Here is an 11,552-nt window from a genome sequence, read left to right as displayed (position 1 = left end):
CTTTCCTTAGAATACCAAAGGTAAATGTGTTATATATATATATATAGGTAGGTAGGAATTATATTTTCAAAAATTTTAATTGAATTATATGATTTATAGGATGACATTACTCAAATCGAGATATATACAAGGGAAATGGAAGATGCGGCTTGTATTGAGTTTCGTGAACATTTCTCAACTCTACTTTCTATCATGTATGTACAAGGAATAAAAATACACAAGAAGATCCAAAACTAGCAGCACGATGCTCTGGAGCAAAATAGGTTCAACTCTTCATTGTCTACAATTAAACAAGGAACAGTAAAACAGTTGGCAACATGAACAAGGATAGAGAAATTACCCTGGATAAGATTTCACGATCACGGAATTTTGATGCAGACAATGACAACTGCAAGCAGGCGCCAAAAATACATCTACTAGTATCAGTTGTAGTAATAAATGAAACAACTGAAGTAAGTGAAAAGAATGGAGTGAGTAGAGCTAGACTTATAATAATAGATGCAAAATTTAATGTCTACGTGGGAAACAGTACATCCTTCCTTTATTTGAGTCGAAACTCGAAAGTGTATCAGGAAGGGCTAACAGCATATTCAGCAAAAGACAAAACTCAAGTGTTTCTGCTCTGTTTGGTACAACTTCAGCTTCCAGCTCGCCCTTGTTTGGGATGGCATCCTCCACTGGTAGCACCACCTCTTCCCTTCTTGGGACGCCGTCGTCTGCTGCTTTTGGACCATCTCCGTTTGGTGCACCTGCTTCCACTTTTGCTTCCGCTTCTGTCTCATCTGCGTTCGGGTCGGCTCCATCCACTATAAGCTCTTCCCCTGCCTCTAGCTTCTCAACAGTTACCACCACCACGAGTGCATCAACACCAGCAGCTGGTACCTCTGCTTTAGCCGCGTCTTTTGCATCATCGGTAGCGAGTTCGTCATCAGTAGCTTCAGCTGCTACTACTGGTTCATTTATCGGTTTTGTTGGGGTTTCCACTACTGCTTCTTCGGGGACCACCAGCTCTGTTCCAAGCTTCTCTTTGTCAACTGAGGTTACAACTCCGGCTTCGTCACATGCCCCTTCGACCACTCCTGCCCCTTCATTTGGTATTACCTCTACTGCTGCTGCAACAACCACTGTTACCTCTACCAGTACAGCTGCTAGAGTGCTCTTGCTCGAGACCCTTCTCTTAGCAGCAGAGCACAAGAATGATGAGCTTGAAGAGCAGATCAGTTCCCTTGAGAGGCAATTGCAGAACCAGGTGAGGCAGATGCCCTTATTTTCTGTAGAAATCGATCTCTCTCAATCTTCCTGAAAATCCTTATTATTGAATCTCATATCGGTTTGAAAGCTATGCGTCAGTTTCTTTGGATTTGAGCTTCATCCGAAGGGACTTTCATCCTTTCCTTTTTTTTTTCAGTTAAAATCGATTTGGTTTGTGAGCAAATCGATTTTGTTGTGACAAGATGCCGAAGCAACAGATTTGATGAGTCGATTTATTAAGGTTAATCATTCGACACGTGGCATCCACTCATTGGGTAGGAAATCACATCTGCATTTTGGATGGAAAACTTAACGGTAGGACTAAAGTGAACAAATCGAGTAAGGTTCAGGATGATATTGAATCAAAATAAAGGTCTAGGGCAGAAATGAAAAGGCAACGAAAAGTTGAGGACTAAAAATGATTTTTTTCCAATTTTATTTCCCTTCGTCATGGATATATACTAAAAATTCTGATTTTTTTATATTGAATTGCAATAAAGTACATGAAAATAGCATTTTTTTTTAAAATTTGGTTTAACCGCTAAAGCATAGATTTTATTGATCTTCTTATCCAAACAGAGAGAAGCTGTGGTGGAGGGGAGCTACACAAAAAAGCTCCGAGAGGCTAGTTACTGGGCCATAAGGGGCGCCATGACAATGGCTTCCATAATAGTTGGTCTCGGGGCCACAGTTGCTAATTGGAAGCCGATGGCGACCACTAGCTTCTCCGGATTCATTGGAGCAGTTTGGGGCTCTGCTGTGGGAGAGCTTCTGAGGAGGTGGTATGAAAAAAAACCACAGAAGCTCTCCTAAAGCTTGCTAGGGCAAGCCAAGAAGCCACGGAAGAAACGGTGGAATCAGGGCAAGTTCCTCCGGTACCAGTAGCTGCAGATATCACCCGCCCTTGGTTGGTTGCAGCTCTCAAGGGCATTTGCTTTGCTGCCAGGTCGGTCCCCCCGCTGTTGCCGACACTTTTCAGCGAGAACTACGCCCTGAGGATGTGGATGGCCACCACCATCTTCTTCCTGATCGGCATAGTTGGCGGGATCTTGGAGAAGGCTTCAGTGGTCCAGTCTCCAGTTCGGGTTGTTGTTGCTAGGTGGTTGTCGATCGCCATTAGTTTCGGCTGCAACAGGATTTACGACCGTCTCGTAATCAAATGAGCTATGTTGTTATAGATCAAACTATTTGGGGGCCAAATTGTAAATAAAGAAAGAATATTGGGGGAAAGAGTGAGAAATAGATAACTAGTGGGATAACAGCAGAATATCATGCCAGGTGAACATTCAGCCGATCGTGCCATACTCGCCAATGAATGAAAGCAACATCAGAAAGAAAGAAAAAAGACATCCCCATTCAATTTCAATTCAATTCAAGTGTCAAAGAAAAACAAAGATCCTAAACTATATAACAAGTAACTCCTACCCCAATAAAAAGGGAGAGAAACTTCACATGAACTCGTCGTAACATACCAAAAGTTCGGACATATTATCATTTATTACTGTCAAACTCTTTATGATCAGTTCCTTGCCACAAAAATTGATCCTCTCATGAGTGCTCCAGTTCCTCTAGAGCTTCCCCGGTCAACGAGTCTACCTATGCTGGAGTTCATTGTCTACAATTAAACAAGGAACCGTAAAACAGTTGGCAACATGAACAAGGACAGAGAACTTACCCTGGATAAGATGTCACGATCATGTAATTTTGATGCAGACAATCACAACTACAAGCAGGCGCCAAAAATACATCTTCTAGAATCAGTCGTAGTAATAAATGAAACAACTGAAGTAAGAAAAAAGAATGGAGTGAGTAGAGCTAGACTTACAATAATAGATGCATAATTCAATGTTTACGTGGGAAACAGTACATCCTTCCTTTATTTGAGTCGAAACTGGAAAGTGTATTAGGAAGGGCTAACAGCATATTGAAAACGAAGGAGAAGAGAGAATAAAATATGTATATGTATATACATATTTATACATATATATAAATATGTAGATACATAAATATGTATATACATAAATAATTTTAGTTTTACACTGGAGCAACGCCCACTACAATACCACACACACTTTAGCCTTAGATATCCCTTGTCCTTGGCTGGCCGCAGCTCGCAAGGCTTTTGCTTTGTTGCCGAGTTGGTTCCCCCCGCTATTGCCGGTGCTTCCCAGTGAGAACTACACTCGGAGGATGTGGATGGTGATAGTATGTGGCCACCGCCACCTTCCTCCCAATCGGCATTGTCGGCGAGATCTTGGAGAAGTCTCCAGTGATCCAGTCTCTAGTTCGGCTCATCGCTGCTGGGCGGTTGTTGATCGCCATCAGTTTCGCCTCTAGTTGGATTTACGACCGTCGCGCAATCTATTGAACTAAGCTGTTATGGATCAAACTATCTTTGGACCAGATTGTAAAAAAGAAGGAATACTGGGGGAAAGTGTGAGAAATAGATAACTAGTTGGAGTACTTTTAATTGTTCAGACTTAGCTAGTTACGCAATTTTTTTTCCCTTCGTCATGGATATATACTAAAAATTCTGATTTTTTGATATTGATTTGCGATAAAGTACATGAAAATATCATTTTTTTTTTAAATTTGGTTTAACCGCTAAAGCATAAATTTTATTGATCTTCTTATCCAAACGGAGAGAAGCTGTGGTGGAGGGGAGCAACTCAAAAAAGCTCCGAGAGGCTAGTTACTGGGCCATAAGGGGTGCCTTGACAATGGCTTCCATAATAGTTGGTCTCGGGGCCACAGTTGCTAATTGGAAGCCGATGGCGACCACTAGCTTCTCTGGATTCATTGGAGCACTTTTGGGTTCTACCGTGGGAGAGCTTCTGACGAGGTGGTATGACAAAAAACCACAGAAGCTCTCCTAAAGCTTGCTAGGGTGGGCCAAGAAGCCACGGAAGAAACGGTGGAATCAGGGCAAGTTCCTCCGGTACCAGTAGCTGCAGATATCACCCGCCCTTGGTTGGTTTCAGCTCTCAAGGGCGTTTGCTTTGCTGCCAGGTCGGTCCCCCCGCTGTTGCCGACACTTTTCAGCGAGAACTACGCCCTGAGGATGTGGATGGCCACCACCATCTTCTTCCTGATCGGCATAGTTGGCGGGATCTTTGAGAAGGCTTCAGTGGTTCAGTCTCCAGTTCGGGTTGTTGTTGCTGGGTGGTTGTCGATCGCCATTAGTTTCGGCTGCAACAGGATTTACGACCGTCTCGTAATCAAATGAGCTATGTTGTTATAGATCAAACTATTTGGGGACCAAATTGTAAATAAAGAAAGAATATTGGGGGAAAGAGTGAGAAATAGATAACTAGTGGGATAACAGCAGAATATCATGCCAGGTGAACATTCAGCCGATCGTGCCATACTCGCCAATGAATGAAAGCAACATCAGAAAGAAAGAAAAAAGACATCCCCATTCAATTTCAATTCAATTCATGTGTCAAAGAAAAACAAAGATCCTAAACTATATAACAAGTAACTCCTACCGCAATAAAATGGGAGAGAAACTTCACATGAACTCGTCGTAACATACCAAAAGTTCGGACATATTATCATTTATTACTGTCAAACTCTTTATGATCAGTTCCTTGCCACAAAAATTGATCCTCTCATGAGTGCTCCAGTTCCTCTAGAGCTTCCCCGGTCAACGAGTCTACCTATGCTGGAGTTCATTGTCTACAATTAAGCAAGGAACCGTAAAACAGTTGGCAACATGAACAAGGACAGAGAACTTACCCTCTATAAGATGTCACGATCACGTAATTTTGATGCAGACAATGACAACTACAAGCAGGCGCCAAAAATACATGTTCTAGAATCAGTCGTAGTAATAAATGAAACAACTGAAGTAAGAAAAAAGAATGGAGTGAGTAGAGCTAGACTTACAATAATAGATGCATAATTCAATGTTTACGTGGGAAACAGTACATCCTTCCTTTATTTGAGTCGAAACTCGAAAGTGTATTAGGAAGGGCAAACAGCATATTGAAAACGAAGGAAAAGAGAGAATAAAATATGTATATGTATATACATATTTATACATATATATAAATATGTAGATACATAAATATGTATATACATAAACAATTTGAGTTTTACACTGGAGCAACGCCCACTACAATACCACACACACTTTAGCCTTAGATATCCCTTGTCCTTGGCTGGCCGCAGCTCGCAAGGCTTTTGCTTAGTTGTCGAGTTGGTTCCCCCCGCTATTGCCGGTGCTTCCCAGCGAGAACTACACTCGGAGGATGTGGATGGTGATAGTATGTGGCCACCGCCACCTTCCTCCCAATCGGCATTGTCGGCGAGATCTTGGAGAAGTCTCCAGTTATCCAGTCTCTAGTTCGGCTCATCGCTGCTGGGCGGTTGTTGATCGCCATCAGTTTCGCCTCTAGTTGGATTTACGACCGTCGCGTAATCTATTGAACTAAGCTGTTATGGATCAAACTATCTTGGGACCAGAATGTAATAAAGAAGGAATACTGGGGGAAAGTGTGAGAAATAGATAACTAGTTGGAGTACTTTTAATTGTTCAGACTTAGCAAGTTACGCAATTTTTTTTCCCTTCGTCATGGATATATACTAAAAATTCTGATTTTTTTATATTGATTTGCGATAAAGTACATGAAAATAGAATTTTTTTATAAATTTAGTTTAACCGCTAAAGCATAAATTTTATTGATCTTCTTATCCAAACAGAGAGAAGCTGTGGTGGAGGGGAGCTACTCAAAAAAGCTTCGAGAGGCTAGTTACTGGGCCATAAGGGGCGCCATGACAATGGCTTCCATAATAGTTGGTCTCGGGGCCACAGTTGCTAATTGGAAACCGATGGCGACCACTGGCTTCTCCGGATTCATTGGAGCAGTTTTGGGCTCTGCCGTGGGAGAGCTTCTAAGGAGGTGGTATGAAAAAAAACCACAGAAGCTCTCCTAAAGCTTGCTAGGGCAGGGCAAGAAGCCACGGAAGAAACGGTGGAATCAGGGCAAGTTCCTCCGGTACCAGTAGCTGCAGATATCACCCGCCTTTGGTTGGTTGCAGCTCTCAAGGGCGTTTAGTTTGCTGCCAGGTCGGTCCCCCCGCTGTTGCAGACACTTTTCAGCGAGAACTACGCCCTGAGGATGTGGATGGCCACCACCATCTTCTTCCTGATCGGCATAATTGGCGGGATCTTGGAGAAGGCTTCAATGGTCCAGTCTCCAGTTCGGGTTGTTGTTGCTAGGTGGTTGTCGATCGCCATTAGTTTCGGCTGCAACAGGATTTACGACCGTCTCGCAATCAAATGAGCTATGTTGTTATAGATCAAACTATTTGGGGGCCAAATTGTAAATAAAGAAAGAATATTGGGGGAAAGAGTGAGAAATAGATAACTAGTGGGATAATAGCAGAATATCATGCCAGGTGAACATTAAGCCGATCGTGCCATACTCGCCAATGAATGAAAGCAACATCAGAAAGAAAGAAAAAAGACATCCCCATTCAATTTCAATTCAATTCATGTGTCAAAGAAAAACAAAGATCCTAAACTATATAACAAGTAACTCCTACCCCAATAAAAAGGGAGAGAAACTTCACATGAACTCGTCGTAACATACCAAAAGTTCGGATATATTATCATTTATTACTGTCAAACTCTTTATGATCAGTTCCTTGCCACAAAAATTGATCCTCTCATGAGTGCTCCAGTTCCTCTAGAGCTTCTCCGGTCAACGAGTCTACCTATGCTGGAGTTCATTGTCTGCAATTAAACAAGGAACCGTAAAACAGTTGGCAACATGAACAAGGACAGAGAACTTACCCTCGATAAGATGTCACGATCACGTAATTTTGATGCAGACAATGACAACTACATGCAGGCACCAAAAATACATCTTCTAGAATCAGTCATAGTAATGAAAGAAACAATTGAAGTAAGAAAAAAGAATGGTGTGAGTAGCGCTAGACTTACAATAATAGATGCATAATTCAATGTTTACGTGGGAAACAGTACATCCTTCCTTTATTTGAGTCGAAACTCGAAAGTGTATTAGGAAGGGCTAACAGTATATTGAAAACGAAGGAGAAGAGAGAATAAAATATGTATATGTATATACATATTTATACATATATATAAATATGTATATACATAAATATGTATGTACATAAACAATTTTAGTTTTACACTGGAGCAACGCCCACTACAATACCACACACACTTTAGCCTTAGGTATCCCTTGTCCTTGGCTGGCCGCGGCTCGCAAGGCTTTTGCTTTGTTGCCGAGTTGGTTCCCCTCGCTATTGCCGGTGCTTCCCAGCGAGAACTACACTCGGAGGATGTGGATTATGATAGTATGTGGCCACCGCCACCTTCCTCCCAACCGGCATTGTCGGCGAGATCTTGGAGAAGTCTCTAGTGATCCAGTCTCTAGTTCGGCTCGTCGCTGCTGGGCGGTTGTTGATCGCCATCAGTTTCGCCTCTAGTTGGATTTACGACCGTCGTGCAATCTATTGAACTAAGCTATTATGGATCAAACTATCTTTGGACCAGATTGTAAAAAAGAAGGAATACTGGGGGAAAGTGTGAGAAATAGATAACTAGTTGGAGTACTTTTAATTGTTCAGACTTAGCTAGTTACGCAATTTTTTTTCCCTTCGTCATGGATATATACTAAAAATTCTGATTTTTTGATATTGATTTGCGATAAAGTACATGAAAATATCATTTTTTTTTTAAATTTGGTTTAACCGCTAAAGCATAAATTTTATTGATCTTCTTATCCAAACGGAGAGAAGCTGTGGTGGAGGGGAGCAACTCAAAAAAGCTCCGAGAGGCTAGTTACTGGGCCATAAGGGGTGCCTTGACAATGGCTTCCATAATAGTTGGTCTCGGGGCCACAGTTGCTAATTGGAAGCCGATGGCGACCACTAGCTTCTCTGGATTCATTGGAGCACTTTTGGGTTCTACCGTGGGAGAGCTTCTGACGAGGTGGTATGACAAAAAACCACAGAAGCTCTCCTAAAGCTTGCTAGGGTGGGCCAAGAAGCCACGGAAGAAACGGTGGAATCAGGGCAAGTTCCTCCGGTACCAGTAGCTGCAGATATCACCCGCCCTTGGTTGGTTTCAGCTCTCAAGGGCGTTTGCTTTGCTGCCAGGTCGGTCCCCCCGCTGTTGCCGACACTTTTCAGCGAGAACTACGCCCTGAGGATGTGGATGGCCACCACCATCTTCTTCCTGATCGGCATAGTTGGCGGGATCTTTGAGAAGGCTTCAGTGGTTCAGTCTCCAGTTCGGGTTGTTGTTGCTGGGTGGTTGTCGATCGCCATTAGTTTCGGCTGCAACAGGATTTACGACCGTCTCGTAATCAAATGAGCTATGTTGTTATAGATCAAACTATTTGGGGACCAAATTGTAAATAAAGAAAGAATATTGGGGGAAAGAGTGAGAAATAGATAACTAGTGGGATAACAGCAGAATATCATGCCAGGTGAACATTCAGCCGATCGTGCCATACTCGCCAATGAATGAAAGCAACATCAGAAAGAAAGAAAAAAGACATCCCCATTCAATTTCAATTCAATTCATGTGTCAAAGAAAAACAAAGATCCTAAACTATATAACAAGTAACTCCTACCGCAATAAAATGGGAGAGAAACTTCACATGAACTCGTCGTAACATACCAAAAGTTCGGACATATTATCATTTATTACTGTCAAACTCTTTATGATCAGTTCCTTGCCACAAAAATTGATCCTCTCATGAGTGCTCCAGTTCCTCTAGAGCTTCCCCGGTCAACGAGTCTACCTATGCTGGAGTTCATTGTCTAAAATTAAACAAGGAACCGTAAAACAATACATGAAAATAGAATTTTTTTATAAATTTGGTTTAACCGCTAAAGCATAAATTTTATTGATCTTCTTATCCAAACAGAGAGAAGCTGTGGTGGAGGTGAGCTACTCAAAAAAGCTCCGAGAGGCTAGTTACTGGGCCTTAAGGGGCGCCATGACAATGGCTTCCATAATAGTTGGTCTCGGGGCCACAGTTGCTAATTGGAAGCCGATGGCGACCACTAGCTTCTCCGGATTCATTGGAGCAGTTTTGGGCTCTGCCGTGGGAGAGCTTCTGATGAGGTGCTATGGAAAAAAACCACAGAAGCTCTCCTAAAGCTTGCTAGGGCAGGCCAAGAAGCCACGGAAGAAACGGTGGAATCAGGGCAAGTTCCTCCGGTACCAGTAGCTGCAGATATCACCCGCCCTTGGTTGGTTGCCGCTCTCAAGGGCGTTTGCTTTGCTGCCAAGTCGGTCCCCCCGCTGTTGCCGACACTTTTCAGCGAGAACTACGCCCTGAGGATGTGGATGGCCACCACCATCTTCTTCCTGATCGGCATAGTTGGCGGGATCTTGGAGAAGGCTTCAGTGGTCCAGTCTCCAGTTCGGGTTGTTGTTGCTGGGTGGTTGTCGATCGCCATTAGTTTCGGCTGCAACAGGATTTAGGACCGTCTCGTAATCAAATGAGCTATGTTGTTATAGATCAAACTATTTGGGGGCCAAATTGTAAATATTGAAAGAATATTGGGGGAAAGAGGGGGAAATAGATAACTAGTGGGATAACAGCAGAATATCATGGCAGGTGAACATTCAGCCGATCGTGCCATACTCGCCAATGAATGAAAGCAACATCAGAAAGAAAGAAAAAAGACATCCCCATTCAATTTCAATTCAATTCAAGTGTCAAAGAAAAACAAAGATCCTAAACTATATAACAAGTAACTCCTACCCCAATAAAAAGGGAGAGAAACTTCACATGAACTCGTCGTAACATACCAAAAGTTCGGACATATTATCATTTATTACTGTCAAACTCTTTATGATCAGTTCCTAGCCACAAAAATTGATCCTCTCATGAGTGCTCCAGTTCCTCTAGAGCTTCCCCGGTCAACGAGTCTACCTATGCTGGAGTTCATTGTCTACAATTAAACAAGGAACCGTAAAACAGTTGGCAACATGAACAAGGACAGAGAACTTACCCTGGATAAGATGTCACGATCACGTAATTTTGATGCAGACAATGACAACTACAAGCAGGCGCCAAAAATACATCTTCTAGAATCAGTCGTAGTAATAAATGAAACAACTGAAGTAAGAAAAAAGAATGGAGTGAGTAGAGCTAGACTTACAATAATAGATGCATAATTCAATGTTTACGTGGGAAACAGTACATCCTTCCTTTATTTGAGTCGAAACTCGAAAGTGTATTAGGAAGGGCTAACAGCATATTGAAAACGAAGGAGAAGGAGAATAAAATATGTATATGTATATACATATTTATATATATGTATATACATATACATAAATATGTATATACATAAACAATTTTAGTTTTACACTGGAGCAACGGCCACTGCAATACCACACACACTTTAGCCTTAGATATCCCTTGTCCTTGGTTGGCCGCGGCTCGCAAGGCTTTTGCTTTGTTGCCGAGTTGGTTCCCCCCGCTATTGCCGGTGCTTCCCAGCGAGAACTACACTCGGAGGATGTGGATTGTGATAGTATGTGGCCACCGCCACCTTCCTCCCAATCGGCATTGTCGTCGAGATCTTGGAGAAGTCTCCAGTGATCCAGTCTCTAGTTCGGCTCGTCGCTGCTGGGCGGTTGTTGATCGCCATCAGTTTCGCCTCTAGTTGGATTTACGACCGTCGTGCAATCTATTGAACTAAGCTGTTATGGATCAAACTATCTTGGGACCATATTGTAATAAAGAAGGAATACTGGAGGAAAGTGTGAGAAATAGATAACTAGTTGGAGTACTTTTAATTGTTTAGACTTAGTTAGTTACGCAAGTGGTGGTGATTGTGCGATGGTATCATCAGCCCACACATAAAAGGGCTTCTGATGTAAGAGGCAGATATCCATAAATGAGAAAACTCTGAAAATTAATTATTGTCCTTGGTCTCTTTCTCTCGCTCTCTATTTGAGATTTCTCCTCCTATTTCCCTACCTCTTTGGATATGCCTACCCCCTTTTCAGTTTATTTCATAACAAGTTGCAGCACAAAAGGTTGATCTAATGATTAGATGAGGTCGAGACGGATCTTGAGGGAGTAGCAATAAGAATTACACTTAGAATTTCCAGTGGAATAGACTACTTGATCAATCATGCTTTCATTCTTCACCGTTAGTTTCAACTCAGCCACGCAGTATTGTTCTCCATTAGCCTCAAGTCAGCCACGCAGTATATTGATATTAGTCAAGTGTCAATCCAGTTTATCCATCATGTGTGTTGCAGGGAGTTCATGGAACCGAGGGGATAAGTCGGGCTA

The 11,552-nt window shown here is 42.4% G+C and overlaps 1 protein-coding gene across 1 annotated transcript; it reads left to right on the top strand.

The window, feature by feature from the left end:
- Positions 1-317: 317 nt before the first annotated feature.
- LOC116193939 (nuclear pore complex protein NUP62-like) lies at positions 318-2,568 on the top strand. Its single transcript, XM_031522678.1, has 3 exons — positions 318-452; positions 530-1,249; positions 1,831-2,568. Exons 1-3 carry the CDS (start codon positions 318-320, stop codon positions 2,062-2,064), a joined length of 1,089 nt encoding a protein of 362 aa, XP_031378538.1. The 3' UTR covers positions 2,065-2,568.
- The last annotated feature ends 8,984 nt before the right edge of the window (positions 2,569-11,552 follow it).

The sequence above is a fragment of the Punica granatum genome, chromosome 2 (assembly GCF_007655135.1).
Source record: "Punica granatum isolate Tunisia-2019 chromosome 2, ASM765513v2, whole genome shotgun sequence".
Classification (NCBI taxonomy): domain Eukaryota; kingdom Viridiplantae; phylum Streptophyta; class Magnoliopsida; order Myrtales; family Lythraceae; genus Punica; species Punica granatum.
This window is presented reverse-complemented; position numbering and strand designations above follow the sequence as displayed.